We start from the raw sequence: 18,599 nt of genomic DNA on the forward strand, positions 1-18,599 counted from the left end.
TAGAGGGTTAAAACATAGTTAAAAAATAAAATAATTATTAGTAAAAAAAAATATATATACAGAATAAAAATAAGATAAAAATAGAACATGTCCTGAAGGTAGAGGAGTGCGTGTCCGTTTATGCAGTTATGGGTGAGCATCAGGATTTTGTAATTGATCCGGGATGATATTGTTGTTGGAGCGCTATATAAATCCAAGCCATTATTATTATTATTATTGTATAATGTTGTTTGCTGTTTATGTCATAATTGTGCTTAGGCAACATTTGTGAAATTTCATGCCAATAAAGCTTTTTGAATTGAATTGAATTGAGAGAGAGAGAGAGAGACATGTGAATGTGTGAGTGAATGAGGCATACGTTGTAAAGTGCTATTGATTGAAATGCCAACCCAATTGTTGCAATAATAAAAGGTGATATATTGCTCACAGTTAGTACTCTTTCCAATAAACAAACAATATTGATACAAGACTGTATACAAAAACATCCACCGTCCTCTGTAATAGTCTATCTCAATAATAGACAAAAACAAAATGCAATGTTCATCTACTTCAAATCAAATGACCCGACACGGCATTGTTGGAGCCATTCTATTGTGTTCTTAGTGTATCTATCATTTATTTACATTTAGTTTCTGCACCTCTGTACTCATCTACCCCACCTAGCGTCCAAAGGCTGGTAGTGCACGTGGAGAGTGGGGGGCGGGGACTTTTGGAATCACAGGTGGGATAATGAGCAGGAAGAGAAACGTGATTACATAATGCACGCCGCATTTCTCGGAGACGCTCTCTGATTGGCCGACGCCTGTTTCTACACTGGTTAAGTTTAGGCACTCGAAGTTGGTTAAGGTTAGAGTTTGTCTTAGAGCGTGACGGCAAGTTCTTTCGACGGTTAAGCTTAGGCACTCTTTTTCGAAGTTGGTTAAGGTTAGAGTTTGTCTTAGAGCATGGCGATAGAACGCCAGGTAGTTTGCAGGCTGTTTGACGAGGAAATGGGCAAAGACACAGCTCGTCACGGATTGGGCAAACGCGTCAGTGGCCAATCAGAGAGCGTCAGTCAGTGCCAATCAGAGAGCGTCAGTCAGTGCCAATCAGAGAGCGTCTCCGAGAAATGCGGCGTGCATATGTAATCATGCGGAAGAGAAGGCCTAGGGATGGTCACAATGTTTGGTGAAGGTGGCAGGTTATACATGTTTCTTTAAACCACATCAGTGTGAGAATTCAGTTATTTTTGAGTATTGGAATCTATCTTTTGATGTTTTCTTTAGATGCTTCAGATGCTTAAAATTAACCTATAATTGAATTCATAATACCTTGGAAGGATCTCGTTTTGGATTTTTTTGGAATGTGCGTGTTAAAGACACTAACCTGGTTGACCAACAAGAAGAAGCCATTACAGGCATGGTAAAGAATGTGGCACTGCTTCCTCTAGTGGCGGGTGAACGGGGCTACAGGGGGACGGGCCGGTCGGCCTGTAGCTGTTCCGCAACTGTAAGTTACTTCCTGGGTAGGCCTGATTGGCCCCGACAGGCGCGTGACAGGCGCGGCCACGCCCCGCGGCAGCCTCAGGACGCGCAACGAGGCTGCTGAGAGCTGTCGCGCGGAAATAGGCTGTCTATTGCCATTCTCTAAGACAAACTCTAACCTTAACCAGCTCCTTAACAGCGCCTAAACTTAACCCTTCTAACCATAACCAACTCCGAAACAATGCCTAACCTTAACCAACTCCGAAACAATGCTTAAAGTTAACATGCCTAAACTTAACGGCGAACGAATGCACGTTAAAAAAAAAAAAAAAAAAATTGAAGGGAATCGAACTTGCCAGCAACGGACGGTAGGATCCACACCAATGCAGCGCTGCCAATTAAGCTATTTCTGGATAGTGAAAAAGGGTGGATTACTGCTACATAATGCTGCCGCGGAGCGTGCCGCGCGGCAGAGAAAGTTGCGCGTCCTGAGGCTGCCGCGGGGCGTGGCCGCGCCTGTCACGTGCCTGTCGGGGCCAATCAGGCCTACCCAGGAAGTAACTACAGTTGCGGAACAGTAACAGGCGGCCGGACGCGTGGCTCCCAGCAGCTGAGTCGCTGAAGAGCCTCGTGTGCTTTAGCTGAGACCGAGAGCGGGCTGAGAGAATAAACGTGTAACACGATACAGTACATCTCTACACACACGGCCAGCAAGCACACGGGGGAGCCATTGTGTGCAGTGTACACACACACACACGCACGCACACACGCACACACACACACACACACACACTCACACACACACACACACACACACACACACACTTCGAATAGTAATCATAACCGTGTCTTCGTGTCACTCCTCTAATGTCTTGACTAGCGTGAGAGGGGGGGGGGCGGGGCTATATTTGCCGTCTGTACACACGCGGTTCGCGTCCCCTCCCTCCCTCCCCCCTCTCGTGCACGCGGACATTCCCCGCGCGATAACAGAGAGACGGTTATTGGCACATCTGATATAGCATGAGCCACACGTGAGATGGTGTGTGTTCTGCCTATATGTTTAACATTCAACTGAGGGGAAGAGGAGGAGGAGGAGGAGGAGCAGGGGAGGAGGAGGAGGAGGAGGAGGAGGAGGTGGAGGAGGAGGAGGAGGAGCAGGGGAGGAGGAGGGGGAGGAGGAGGAGGGGGAAGATGTGGAGAGGGAGGAGGAGGAGGAAGAGGAGAGAGGGGGATGAGGATGATGAGGAGGAGGAGCAGGAGGAAGAAGAGGAGGAGGAGGAGGAGGAGGAGAGGGAGGAGGAGGAGGAGAGGGAGGAGGAGGAGGAGCAGGAGGAAGAAGAGGAGGAGGAGGATGAGAGGGATGAGGAGGAGGAGGAGGAGAGCTCCTAGTGGTCAACAGTGTCAGACTGTGGTTGTACTGGGCAGCTCCTAGTGGTCAACAGTGGTCACACTGTGGTTGTACTGGGCAGCTCCTAGTGTTCAACAGTGTCAGACTGTGGTTGTACTGGGCAGCTCCTAGTGGTCAACAGTGGTCAGACTGTGGTTGTACTGGGCAGCTCCTAGTGGTCAACAGTGGTCACACTGTGGTTGTACTGGGCAGCTCCTAGTGGTCAACAGTGTCAGACTGTGGTTGTACTGGGCAGCTCCTAGTGGTCAACAGTGTCAGACTGTGGTTGTATTGGGCAGCTCCTAGTGGTCAACAGTGGTCAGACTGTGGTTGTACTGGGCAGCTCCTAGTGGTCAACAGTGTCAGACTGTGGTTGTACTGGGCAGCTCCTAGTGGTCAACAGCGTCAGACTGTGGTTGTACTGGGCAGCTCCTAGTGGTCAACAGTGTCAGACTGTGGTTGTACTGGTCAGCTCCTATCGGTCAACAGCGTCAGACTGTGGTTGTACTGGTCAGCTCCTAGCGGTCAACAGTGTCAGACTGTGGTTGTACTGAGCAGCTCCTAGTGGTCAACAGTGTCAGACTGTGGTTGTACTGGGCAGCTCCTAGTGGTCAACAGTGTCAGACTGTGGTTGTACTGGGCAGCTCCTAGTGGTCAACAGTGTCAGACTGTGGTTGTACTGGGCAGTTCCTAGTGGTCAACAGTGTCAGACTGTGGTTGTACTGGGCAGCTCCTAGTGGTCAACAGTGTCAGACTGTGGTTGTACTGGGAAGCTCCTAGTGGTCAACAGTGTCAGACTGTGGTTGTACTGGGCAGCTCCTAGTGGTCAACAGTGTCAGACTGTGGTTGTACTGGACATCAGCTCCCAGGTGTGAATGTGTGGAACTGTGTTCAGAGTGCGAAGCAGGGTGTTGCTGAAAAGGAGCAGACAGACACCCAGAACCCACCCTGTGGGTAAATAAATACAATAAAGGATATTCTTGCGTAACGGTGAACAGTGCCACTAATATATAATATTCATATTCATTGTTTGGTTTCATTTGGTCTCTGGCTGCTTCCTCTGCATCTAAACGCACCGTCCTCTCCCCGCCTCCCTGCCTCCCGGGGGGCGATACTTCACAGATACTACACGCCGACGCCAAGAAACCCACAGACATCACGTTACACATTTACATTAACATGCTCCTCCGACTCACCCACCCTGCGCGCACGCGGTACAAAGGCCATCGGAAGAAATATTTTCATCCACTTAGAAAGTAGCCCCGCCTCCAGTCGCGTAAAACTGTCCTCCTATTGGGTCAATGGTCCGGTCGATGGTCTCTAACTACACACCCTCAAGACCCCTACGCCCGTCTGGCCGTCTCAGACCCACTTCTTCTACCCCGAGCTCCGGGAGGGTCATCAAGGAGAAGCCGCCTATTCTCAGTCCTTGCTCCACAATGGTGGAACGGACTTCCCACGACAGTTAGGACAGCAGCCGAAAACACGACAGCGATCTTTCGCCATCTACTAGAAAAACACACTTCTTCAATCAATATCTGAAATTAAAAAAATAATAATAATAACAACAACTCTAACCTTCTTACTGTCCTCCTTGAAAGTAGCAATAGTCAGATACATGAGTACACTGGTAAAAGTAAAAGTCCTCCATTAAAGGGAAACTATCTTATAAATGGCCTTTTTCAGTGTTTGGCATTGTTTCCTAGCTATGTGGACTTATATTAATATGATATGTCTCTAATTCTCATATTGGCACATTCTTCCAATTCTCCTCTCACAATATTCACCCTCACTGAACTGAGTCATCTGAACATGTGCTGATTTGTGATGTCAGAGAGACTCAGCTGCATGATAATCTGCTGCGGGCGAGACTCAAACGGGATCTTGAGGTAGAAAAATGCTGTTTTTGAGTACTTGATTAGAAATACAAAACAATGAAATCAAAAAAGAAAAAAATACAGGTGTTCCATAAACTCACAGGAATTGTGTAAAAGTGCCCAAATAGTGAAAGAAATAGTAATCAATCAATCAATCAATCAAATTGATTTATAAAGCACATTTCACATGACGCGTGTCAACCAAAGTGCTGTACAGAGGGTAGATACACAAGATACATATAGACAACAATCACACTCCGTTTTATGGGAGGGCACACAGGCAAACACATAGAAAAACAGGGCATGAGTCAGTGAACGGGAAAGGCTAGTAGGTAGAAGTGGGTTTTGAGCCTCGATTTGAAGGCATCTATCGAGGGGGCGATAGTAAGATAGTTCCCCTTTAAGTTCTACTTAAGTAAATGTAGAGAAGTGTTTGCTATTGCGTGTACTTAAGTATCCACAGTAAAAGTGCACATTCTACATGACGTTTGTGTATCCATAGGTTGTGTTAAAGTGGTATGTGGCCCAGTGGTGTAAAAAAATAGAACCATATATTATATATATATGGCCAAAAACACCAGCGTCCTTCATCGATAACCAATCACATGTTCTGGCCAGGTGTGGTTTTGAATGCAGTTTAAAGCCGCCAGTGCCCCTGGGAGTCTGTGGAAGACCTGTGTTGCTCTGGGAGTCTGTGGAAGACCTGTGTTGCTCTGGGAGTCTGTGGAAGACCCGTGTTGCTCTGGGAGTCTGTGGAAGACCCGTGTTGCTCTGGGAGTCTGTGGAAGACCCGTGTTGCTCTGGGAGTCTGTGGAAGACCCGTGTTGCTCTGGGAGTCTGTGGAAGACCCGTGTTGCTCTGGGAGTCTGTGGAAGACCCGTGTTGCTCTGGGAGTCTGTGGAAGACCTGTGTTGCTCTGGGAGTCTGTGGAAGACCTGTGTTGCTCTGGGAGTCTGTGGAAGACCTGTGTTGCTCTGGGAGTCTGTGGAAGACCTGTGTTGCTCTGGGAGTCTGTGGAAGACCTGTGTTGCTCTGGGAGTCTGTGGAAGACCTGTGTTGCTCTGGGAGTCTGTGGAAGACCTGTGTTGCTCTGGGAGTCTGTGGAAGACCTGTGTTGCTCTGGGAGTCTGTGGAAGACCTGTGTTGCTCTGGGAGTCTGTGGAAGACCTGTGTTGCTCTGGGAGTCTGTGGAAGACCTGTGTTGCTCTGGGAGTCTGTGGAAGACCTGTGTTGCTCTGGGAGTCTGTGGAAGACCTGTGTTGCTCTGGGAGTCTGTGGAAGACCTGTGTTGCTCTGGGAGTCTGTGGAAGACCTGTGTTGCTCTGGGAGTCTGTGGAAGACCTGTGTTGCTCTGGGAGTCTGTGGAAGACCTGTGTTGCTCTGGGAGTCTGTGGAAGACCTGTGTTGCTCTGGGAGTCTGTGGAAGACCTGTGTTGCTCTGGGAGTCTGTGGAAGACCTGTGTTGCTCTGGGAGTCTGTGGAAGACCTGTGTTGCTCTGGGAGTCTGTGGAAGACCTGTGTTGCTCTGGGAGTCTGTGGAAGACCTGTGTTGCTCTGGGAGTCTGTGGAAGACCTGTGTTGCTCTGGGAGTCTGTGGAAGACCTGTGTTGCTCTGGGAGTCTGTGGAAGACCTGTGTTGCTCTGGGAGTCTGTGGAAGACCTGTGTTGCTCTGGGAGTCTGTGGAAGACCTGTGTTGCTCTGGGAGTCTGTGGAAGACCTGTGTTGCTCTGGGAGTCTGTGGAAGACCTGTGTTGCTCTGGGAGTCTGTGGAAGACCTGTGTTGCTCTGGGAGTCTGTGGAAGACCTGTGTTGCTCTGGGAGTCTGTGGAAGACCTGTGTTGCTCTGGGAGTCTGTGGAAGACCTGTGTTGCTCTGGGAGTCTGTGGAAGACCTGTGTTGCTCTGGGAGTCTGTGGAAGACCTGTGTTGCTCTGGGAGTCTGTGGAAGACCTGTGTTGCTCTGGGAGTCTGTGGAAGACCTGTGTTGCTCTGGGAGTCTGTGGAAGACCTGTGTTGCTCTGGGAGTCTGTGGAAGACCTGTGTTGCTCTGGGAGTCTGTGGAAGACCTGTGTTGCTCTGGGAGTCTGTGGAAGACCTGTGTTGCTCTGGGAGTCTGTGGAAGACCTGTGTTGCTCTGGGAGTCTGTGGAAGACCTGTGTTGCTCTGGGAGTCTGTGGAAGACCTGTGTTGCTCTGGGAGTCTGTGGAAGACCTGTGTTGCTCTGGGAGTCTGTGGAAGACCTGTGTTGCTCTGGGAGTCTGTGGAAGACCTGTGTTGCTCTGGGAGTCTGTGGAAGACCTGTGTTGCTCTGGGAGTCTGTGGAAGACCTGTGTTGCTCTGGGAGTCTGTGGAAGACCTGTGTTGCTCTGGGAGTCTGTGGAAGACCTGTGTTGCTCTGGGAGTCTGTGGAAGACCTGTGTTGCTCTGGGAGTCTGTGGAAGACCTGTGTTGCTGGCGTTGGCTTCAACAGTGATGCAGAGCTCCGCTCTATTGCTGCCGGGCAGGTGAACTCACTCACGCTCATCTCCCAGAAGCTGCCTAATGCAGCTCTAACTGGATATGGAGATTTTGCAAAACATGAAAGACGGCATCCAATATTGCACAGTGACTTTATAATACATTATAAAGGCAGTGGTGGAAAGTAACTAAGTATTTGTACTCAAGTTGTGTACCCGTTTCGAGTTACTTGTACTTCATGTGAGTATTTTCATTTTAGGGAACTTTATACTTTTTTACTCCATTACATTTCAAGGGAAATGTTGTACGTTTTACTCCACTACGCGTATCTGAATCCATCAGTTACTAGTTACTTTGAAGAAAAATATGTTTGCATAGAAAACGCAGTATAAATAAAAAATGTATGAAGATGATATACTTTTTCACATTTGAAGCCTGTTAACTTCTACGGGATGTAATCAGAGCAGCGTAACTGGACCACATACCACTTTAACATCACCTTTAATCGGAGCAGCGTAACTGGACAACATACCACTTTAACCTAACATTTAATCAGAGCAGCGTAACTGGACCAAATACCACTTTAACATAACCTTTAATCAGAGCAGCGTAACTGGACAACATACCACTTTAACATAACATTTAATCAGAGCAGCGTAACTGGACAACATACCACTTTAACATAACCTTTAATCAGAGCAGCGTAACTGGACCACATACCACTTTAACATCACCTTTAATCGGAGCAGCGTAACTGGACAACATACCACTTTAACCTAACATTTAATCAGAGCAGCGTAACTGGACCAAATACCACTTTAACATAACATTTAATCAGAGCAGCATAACTGGACCACATACCACTTTAACATAACCTTTAATCAGAGCAGCATAACTGGACCACATACCACTTTAACATAACATTTAATCAGAGCAGCATAACTGGACCACATACCACTTTAACATAACCTTTAATCAGAGCAGCGTAACTGGACCACATACCACTTTAACATAACATTTAATCAGAGCAGCATAACTGGACCACATACCACTTTAACATGACCTTTAATCAGAGTAGCGTAACTAGACCACACACCACTTTAACATAACCTTTAATCAGAGCAGCATAACTGGACCGCATACCACTTTAACATAACCATTAATCAGAGCAGCATAACTGGACCACATCCCACTTTAACATAACCTTTAATCAGAGCAGCATAACTGGACCACATCCCACTTTAACATGACCTTTACGTAATCAGAGCAGCATAACTGGACCACATACTGTACCACTTTAACATAACCTTTAATCAGAGCAGCATAACTGGACCACATCCCACTTTAACATGACCTTTAATCAGAGCAGCATAACTGGACCACATCCCACTTTAACATCACCTTTAATCAGAGCAGCATAACTGGACCACATCCCACTTTAACATCACCTTTAATCAGAGCAGCATAACTGGACCACATACCACTTTAACACAACCTTTAATCAGAGCAGTATAACTGGACCACATACCACTTTAACATCACCTTTAATCAGAGCAGCATTAGGTTATATTTACCACCGTTGACATATTTACACACCACCATTCAGGTTATATATTTAGGTATAGTATACCCACCGTATTTAAGTTTAAGTCACATGGTGTGTCATCTCTGTGTTAGTTTCGGGACAGCACATCATGTGATCTGTTTTTTAACATCTGTTAGAATTAGTGCTGTATACGTTAACATAAATTGATAAGAGTTAAAATAGTTTCATAAAAACATAGGTTATATTACACACACACACACACACACACACACACACACACACACACACACACACACACACACACACACACACACACACACACACACACACACACACACACACACACACACACATACATACATACATACATACATACATACATACATACATACATACATACATACATACATACATACATACATACATACATACATACATACATACATACATACATACATACATACATACATACATACATACATACATATACACACTTACAAAGTATAATACAAGTTTAAATTATAAATACATTATATCAGTAATAGTACAAAGCTGCGTTATAGAGTGATTATTAGACATCTCATATTAGGTATAAACTAGAGTAGCTAGAGTTACAGATGATGTATTGCCTAGTATCTATATAATCAATGAAGGGTTGCAGAGTCCGATGGCATTGATCTCCTATGATGTTGTTTAACAGTTCATCAGCTCGCTCCACCCTGCATCACACCCTGCCGTTATGAACAGTGATGCCAGTAACTAGTTACTCTAATCTGATTACTTTTTTCAGTAAATAGTCATCTAACTTGTTACTTTTTACAAGCCAGTAATCTGATTACAGTTACTTTTCCAAGTGGCTGTGCGTTACTATTTAGTTACTATATATCTCATAATGCTGATGATAAGAGAGCCAGGGGTACAGTCAGCTAGACCGGAGATGGGACGTGCGCTCGCACAGCCACAACCACACACACAGCCAATGAGCAGCCAATCATGATGTATGACATTATGCACTTTCAATAAAGCATTATACAAAATTAAAAAAAAACTGTTGTCATTCTTATGTTGTGGCAGCAGCAGTGGGGACGACGACGACTTCGTAACCTAGTTACTTTCAAAGTAACTTAGTAATAAAGTAATCAGTAAAGTAACAAGATTACTTTTTAAAGGAGTAATCAGTAATCAGATTATTTTTACAAGTAATCTGTGGCATCACTGGTTATGAAATACACATTTGGAACAGGATCCATGTCAGAAACATGTGACTCGTGTCGTGTCCAGTGACAGAGACGGAGGAGAACAGAGGAACGTAAACACTGGAGTACAACCAGATAGTGGCTCTGATCTCCAGATGCCCTTGGGCTGTGCAACAGCTCAGCTCTGCTGGGGACGCGTGTTCAGTGGCGGTTGGAATGCCCCACGGGCCCCGAGGCGAGATTGACAGCTCGGGCCCCCCCCCCCCCCGATATTTATTGTATTATTAAAAAAAAAAATAAAAAATTCCAACATGAAACAAAACATATCACAATACAATAATAATACGTCAAATGTATATACTCTCTTTTCTGGACTCTTTTCGTATCACAAACAGTACTGTATTTGCAAATCTGGTATGTCATGTATAGATGTAGCACTACTGTCTATCTGTATGTCATTATGTTATAATGAATTGAAAATGGGGGACCCTGATGTAAACAAGACGAAAGTGTTTCTCTGGTCTGCATCCCCTTAACAATTGTATGTATTGAGCTGTACTGTATTGTACCCATTCTGCAATCTGTTAAATAAAGTTTTCATTCATTCACCATGACATGTTTAGGTATTTGGCCAGATCCAGCTTGTCTGTGATGAGAGTGTTTTCTGTCTTTATGATTGACTATCATCATTAGATATTTCAGTTTCGTTATTACAGTAGCTGGCTAACAGTACTAACTGGCTAACAGTACTAACTGGCTAACAGTACGTTAGTTGACTAATACCAGAGTCAGAATTGGGTAATAGGCAGACTACTGGCAGTGATGCGACCTATGTTACCACATAACTTTTGTCATCTCTGGTACTATGCAGTGCACTATGCAAAACGGCAAAGAGATAGGTAATGTTCGTTAAGTGCCAAATTACCATCATCATGATACACCCTCACATAATTCACAACGTGTTCACGTGCGCCACCCATGTGGTAACCTAGAAATACCATAGATTGTGGCTAGGTGGTAACGTATATGTTTTCTATGATCACTATGAATTGAAAATGGGGGACCCTGATGTAAACAAGACAAACGTCTTTCTCTGGTCTGCATCCCCTTAACAATTGTGTGTATTGAGCCGTACTGTATTGTACCCATTCTGCAATCTGTTAAATAAAGTTTTCATTCATTCACATTACGTTAGTTAGCATCCAAGCTACCGTGATAACGTTAGTAGTTAGCTTACCTGCAATAATGTTGTCATCGTCCTGGACAGATAAGACTTGTTAAATCATAATATATCCACACTTTGTGCTGGTCCTCGGTAAATGTCCCCTTTAGCTGCTCGGCGTCGTCGGATTTTAATACACCATGGTAGCGGTGGTGATGTTTCAGGTGACTTATTATGTTGGACATAGCTTGTTGCCCAGCAACATTAGCAAGCGATATTTTTCTCTGATGTCGCGTTCACGTTACGTGGGAAGAAGCGGAAGAACCAGAGGACATCTCGTTGCTACAACTAGGAAGCCTTCACGCATTGACTCGATCAAAACGCCCACATCCATACTTCCGCAATTCGTGACGCAAAGTGGGAGATATCGGGTCTATAAAAAATGAAATCCCATATGTCCTAGTAGGAATTACAACTAGGAGGCTGACGTGAATGGTTTTTCCCAGTCGGAAGCTGGTTCTTCCGATTCTTCCCACGTAACGTGAACGCGACATCAGAGAAAAATATCGCTTCCCACCTCCGCGCTGCTTGTGAGACTTACGTGGCTACGTCACAGCCAAGGAAAGGGAGCGCTGGATTTGTGCAAAACGCCCTGTTCCTAAACCACACGCTATCAGTCGTACTCGTACCACAGTACTGGCAAAACGGGAGGAGCCTAGAATCAAAACAAACGCACCAGTCCCAGTTGCCGTTACCAGTTGCCGTTCGATCCAGTCCCACACGCGAACGGCAACTCCATTCAGTCCCGGGCCTGGGCCCGGGCCCCCCTCCCGCCAGACGGTGGGCGGGCCCTAAGGCAGCTGCCTCTGCAGCCTCGCCTATAGCTCCGCCCCTGGGCTGACATACTGTAGGAGCAATAAATACATGTAATATAAGCATATAGTAGCAAATAGAATCAAAGCATATAAGAACACTTTCAAATTAAAGTAATAAATAGAACAAAGAGGCATAGGAATACAAACGCTGGTATACAGGATAAAATACAAGAAGATGGCTCAAGGCCATTCGGCCCACCAGGGGGCAGGAGAACCACTCAGAACAGGTTGAAGTAGAGCGGGCATGGTTAGGCGTTGTAGATCAGACTGAAGACCGCATGAAGCAGATCCATGGCGCCAGTGGTGGTCAGTCAAGCTAATGGGCCTATAAGAGCCACACATGTCGGCTGGTTTATCTTTTTTAAGGACGAGAGATATATTAGCCAAGTTCAGGGTTTGGGGAAGACTGCCTCTTTGTAATGAGTCTGCATACATCTCTCTCAGAGGACCGATTATAACCGTACTAATTTTTTTTTTTTGTATTTTTTTTTTATTATTTTTTAAACACACATATAAACAAACATGACAACACACGATAAGATACACAAGCATTAATACACAGTGTATATCCAACGAAATTACCATTTATACCAATGTCTTATACAGGATATACCCCTAATACCTGTTATCTAAAAACCTACACACATATGTGTGTTGTCCAGCTCGAACCCCCCCCCTCCCGGACCCCTTTGGATAGTACATCCATTATCCCTCGCTCCTAACCAGACACTACCATTATAAGCTAGCTTTTATTCTCTCCACCACTTCTAACCACATTGTCATTTTGGATTCATTGAGACCCAGAATTCTTGCTGTAGATATTTCTTGATAAATCACATCGAGATATGTAAGAGACCAAACTTTCCGGCAAATTTTTTCCTGTTGAAACCAACGTGATGCGATCAGCTTTTTAGCTACTGTGATACCCGATAAAACCAATCTCTTTAGCTGTGGATGTACTGCAAACTCAAAAACATCATTCAATAGTAATACAGAGGGGTGTACAGGTATATTCCAAGATAAGAGATTTGATAACCGTACTAATTTTTTTATAGAATTCTGGGCCGTAACCATCCGGGCCTGGGGCCTTACCCCCTTTAAGGGTTTTTATCGTTTTGAGTATTTCTTCCTCGGTTATATCTTTACAGAGAGACTCTCTGTGTTCTTCAGATAGTGACGGAAATGTTATTTTTATCAAGAAAGTCTTTCCTCTGCTGGTCAGAGGTTCCACACTCCGAAGAGTATAACTTTTGATAAAAGGATTTCATAATTCTATTTATATTATCCTCAGAGGTGTGATGGCTAACTTCGTTGTCATCTTTGAGGGAGGTTATTGTGTTAGAATTCTGTTTACTTTTTAACCAGTCGAGCCAAAAGTCGACCGGGTTTGTTTCCCCCGATTCATAGAACTGGTGCTTTGCAGCGTAGATGGTGGACTTAGCTTGTTTTGTCAGAAGTTGGTCTAGAGCTGAACGGGCGGCATCTAGTTGTTTTGCCAAATTATTAGCCCAGGAACGTTTACATTCAGATTCCAATTTTAAGATACATTTTTCAAGTTCCAATTGATTTGATGGCCTCTTTCCGTTGAGCCGAATTGTACGAGATAATATAGCCCCGGAGATAAGCCTTTGCTGCCTCCCACAATGTGGAGGGGCTCATCCCGGGGTTTTTGTTTACAGCGTAACTGGGTAGGCCAGGTATATCACTCCTCATACAATACAAAAAGCCACGGAGTAGCTATTCTTGTACATAAGAATCTCCCAGTTACCCTAGAAAAGGCGGTGTCTGACGATGAAGGGAGATATGTCTTGCTATCAGGTTTCCTTTATGGTGAACATATCCTTCTGCTTCTAATGTATTTGAGGCCTCCTTTTTCTCTAAATTACTGTCTGCAATATCCGCATTCTCAATTAACTACACCATCATCGGGGGAGATTTTAACTCCACTCCCAACTCAAATGTCGACCAGTCAACCCCACGACCTACCCCGTCTCGTAAAAGTGTCAGACTTGGAGAGCTATGTAATGATTTGGAGCTATTTGATGTTTGGAGAGTACTCAACCCAAGAACAAGAGACTTCACTTTTTTCTCTCGACCTCACCAGGTGTACTCTAGGATAGATTTTTTTCTGATGTCTAGAATGATATTGGATAGGACTATGGAGTGTATAATAGGCACACAGACGCTCTCGGATCACTATCCAGTTAGCCTGACTCTCCACATGCCCTATAGGGACCCTGCCAGTAGACAATGGCGTTTGAATCCTTCTTTGATGAGCAGCCCCCCGTTTTTGGAATATATTACTAACAAATGGAAGTTTTTCTTCTCGGAAGAGCTATTATTAAGTATAGTATAGCATTGCAGGGTTTGTTCTTTTTGTAAACTGTTGAAAATAAGAAATAAATAAAATGACAGCAGCCTCATCCTGTTAGTAACTCCAACACTTAATTGAACAAAATAGGATGAAAGAATTCAGAAAAAAAAAGTTTGTTAATTAAATGTTTTCTTGTATGTGTGCAAGTCGCTTTGGATAAAAGCATCAGCTGAATGACTAAGTGTAAACTTGTGTGTGTGTGTGCGTGTGTGTGTGTGTTCAGCGATGGAGCAGCTGCGGGTCCATGTGCGTCATCATAAGGGAACCAGGAAGTTTGAGTTCACCAGACGCGTGATCACGAAACCAAGCCGCATTTCTCGGAGACGCTCACTGGTTAAGCTTAGGCACTCTTTCGAAGTTGGTTAAGGTTAGAGTTTGTCTTAGAGCGTGGCGATAGAACGCCAGGTAGTTTGCAGGCTGTTTGGCGTGGAAATGGGCAAAGACACAGCTCGTCACGGATTGGGCAAACGCGTCAGTGGCCAATCAGAGAGCGTCAGTCAGTGCCAATCAGAGAGCGTCTCCGAGAAATGCGGCTTGGTTTCGTAAGCACGCTCACCAGACAGGTAGGACATGTGACCCCTGACCTCAGCGTGTGTTAGGGTACCTATTGTTTACTGCACCTTGTGTATTAGGGTACCTATTGTTTACTGCACCTTGTGTATTAGGGTACCTATTGTTTACTGCACCTTGTGTATTAGGGTACCTATTGTTTACTGCACCTTGTGTATACTGAACCTTGTGTATACTGCACCTTGTGTATACTGTACCTTGTGTATACTGCACCTTGTGTTTACTGCACCTTGTGTTTACTGCACCTTGTGTATACTGCACCTTGTATATTACTGCACCTTGTGTATACTGCACCTTGTGTTTACTGCACCTTGTGTATACTGCACCTTGTGTATACTACACCTTGTGTTTACTGTACCTTGTGTTTACTGCACCTTGTTTACTGCACCTTGTGTATACTGCACCTTGTGTATACTGCACCTTGTGTATACTGCACCTTGTGTTTACTGTACCTTGTGTTTACTGCACTTTGTGTATACTGCACCTTGTGTATACTGCACCTTGTGTTTACTGCACCTTGTGTATACTGCACCTTGTGTTTACTGTACCTTGTGTATACTGCACCTTGTGTATACTGCACCTTGTGTATACTGCACCTTGTGTATACTGCACCTTGTGTTTACTGCACCTTGTGTATACTGCACCTTGTGTTTACTGCACCTTGTGTTTACTGCACCTTGTGTATACTGCACCTTGTGTATACTGCACCTTGTATATTACTGCACCTTGTGTATACTGCACCTTGTGTATACTGCACCTTGTGTATACTGCACCTTGTGTTTACTGCACCTTGTGTTTACTGCACCTTGTGTATACTGCACCTTGTGTATACTGCACCTTGTATATTACTGCACCTTGTGTATACTGCACCTTGTGTATACTGCACCTTGTGTTTACTGTACCTTGTGTATACTGTACCTTGTGTATACTGCACCTTGTGTTTACTGCACTTTGTGTATACTGCACCTTGTGTCGACTGCACCTTGTGTAGACTGTACATTGTGTATACTGCACCTTGTGTATACTGCACCTTGTGTATACTGCACCTTGTGTATACTGCACCTTGTGTAGACTGCACCTTGTGTAGACTGCACCTTGTGTATACTGCACCTTGTGTAGACTGCACCTTGTGTATACTGCACCTTGTGTGTACTGCACCTTGTGTAGACTGCACCTTGTGTATACTGTACCTTGTGTATACTGCACCTTGTGTATACTGTACCTTGTGTATACTGCACCTTGTGTATACTGCACCTTGTGTTTACTGCACCTTGTGTATACTGCACCTTGTGTATACTGCACCTTGTGTATACTGTACCTTGTGTATACTGCACCTTGTGTATTAGGGTGCCTTGTGTATACTGCACCTTGTGTATTAGGGTGCCTTGTGTATACTGCACCTTGTGTATTAGGGTACTTTGTGTATACTGCACCTTGTGTATTAGGGTACTTTGTGTTTACTGCACCTTGTGTATTAGGGTACCTTGTGTATACTGCACCTTGTGTACACTGCACCTTGTGTACACTGCACCTTGTGTACACTGCACCTTGTGTATACTGCACCTTGTGTATACTGCACCTTGTGTATACTGCACCTTGTGTTTACTGCACCTTGTGTAGACTGCACCTTGTGTATTAGGGTACCTTGTGTATACTGCACCTTGTGTATACTGCACCTTGTGTTTACTGCACCTTGTGTCTACTGCACCTTGTGTATACTGCACCTTGTGTTTACTGCACCTTGTGTCTACTGCACCTTGTGTCTACTGCACCTTGTGTCTACTGCACCTTGTGTATACTGCACCTTGTGTATTAGGGTACCTTGTGTATACTGCACCTTGTGTATACTGCACCTTGTGTATTAGGGTACCTTGTGTATACTGCACCTTGTGTATACTGCACCTTGTGTATACTGCACCTTGTGTATACTGCACCTTGTGTATACTGCACCTTGTGTTTACTGCACCTTGTGTATTAGGGTACCTTGTGTATACTGCACCTTGTGTATACTGCACCTTGTGTATACTGCACCTTGTGTATACTGCACCTTGTGTTTACTGCACCTTGTGTAGACTGCACCTTGTGTATACTGCACCTTGTGTAGACTGCACCTTGTGTATACTGCACCTTGTGTTTACTGCACCTTGTGTATACTGCACCATGTGTATACTGCACCTTGTGTTTACTGCACCTTGTGTTTACTGCACCTGTGTATTAGGGTACCTTCCTTGTGTATACCGTTTACTTGAATAGTATATTCTATAAATTATTCTTTGCCTATATTTATTGTAACGTATATACCCTCATCTGCACCTTTGTTTACACTGTTTATTGTTCTCATATTTTTTTTTAATTCAGATCTAATTTTATTGCCTATATTTACATCATTCTAGTATTCCCCTGCCCATACCTGTACCCCCCCCCCCCCCCTCCCCCATACTGCTATGACGTCCCTGAGGGGATCCATGAAGGAACATCTCGTCTTATTCCCAACACTCAGCCAACCATTAAACACCACGTCCGCTTCCACCGCAGGCTCACCTCCTGAGACGACATTTCCAGTTACGCGGTCGCCGTCTGCGCTCTGATTGGCCACTGACGTTTCTGGTCGCGCCAATCGTGTGACGGCAAGTTCTTTCGCCGGTTAAGCTTATAGGCGGCACTCTTTCGAAGTTGGTTAAGGTTAGAGTTTGTCTTAGAGCAGGGCGATAGAACGCCAGCCGTGATTCCAAACTCTAACCTTAACCAACTTCGAAAGAGTCGCCTATAAGCTTAACCAGTGATCAACTAGGCGTTGGGTAGTTTGCAGGCTGTTCGACCCGGAAATGGGCAAACACACAGCTCGTCACGCGATTGGGCGCACATGTCACATGACCAGAAACGTCAGTGGCCAATCAGATCGCACCAGAAACGTCCGTGGCCAATCAGATCGCAGAACGGGGAACTGGAAATGTATTGGGGAAAGAATAGACGCAGCCAGGACACCGCGGACACCGTGGAGGTGCTGACCCCGGTCTCCGGAGGCTCCATCGCCTGCCTGGACCCCAACGACATCGTCCACGAGGTGGCGTCGGGGCCCGAACTTCACCGTGTCCCACATGCAGCAGACGCAGCTGGTCGCAGAGACGTACGGGACTGCGATACTGGTGCAGGAGATGGTGGACGACGTGACGGAGGACGAGGTCTGAGGGACAAAGGGAACCGCTGAACGGTCCCATAGGAGGAGGACATGGTCTTGAGGGACAAAGACAACCGCTGAGGATAGGATCCCATATAGAGGAGGAGAACGGCCCGCTCTGAATTAAAGTGACCTACGTTTAACATTTAGAATCATAGTTGTTACACTTCACCAGATACTGAGAGATCACTAAGCGGAGTTGAAGGGACACTTCACCAAAATAAATAATATGCCGATTTATTTTGCACATGACATAATCTCACACACATCCAAAGACTCTAAACAGTTTTTGCACACATTCATTTAGTTTGAGTTATTGAGAGTAGATGAGTTTGAATATGGCCACATTGGCCACCAGTGATGTCATCAGGGACATTTAATCCTTGTGTTGTTAATTACAGTCCTATAAGACGAGGTGTTGTGTTAATTACAGCTCAATGAAATGATAAGGTATCAGTCCCTATAAGACAAGGTATTATCTACATCATTTCATGGAGCTGTAATTAACACAACA

The 18,599-nt window shown here is 45.1% G+C and overlaps 1 protein-coding gene across 1 annotated transcript in view; it reads left to right on the forward strand.

The window, feature by feature from the left end:
* The window catches only part of LOC311243481 (uncharacterized protein), a gene marked incomplete at both ends in the record, with an annotated part of 55,612 nt that extends 38,157 nt beyond the window's left edge, over window positions 1-17,455 (forward strand). The window contains one exon of the mRNA XM_084332716.1: window positions 17,408-17,455. Coding sequence (XP_084188842.1) covers window positions 17,408-17,455 — 48 coding nt within the window. The remainder of the gene's footprint in view (window positions 1-17,407) is intronic.
* Between the last annotated feature and the right edge of the window lie 1,144 nt (window positions 17,456-18,599).

Source organism: Notolepis coatsorum, assembly GCF_963971535.1.
Source record: "Notolepis coatsorum genome assembly, chromosome: 17".
Taxonomy (NCBI): domain Eukaryota; kingdom Metazoa; phylum Chordata; class Actinopteri; order Aulopiformes; family Paralepididae; genus Notolepis; species Notolepis coatsorum.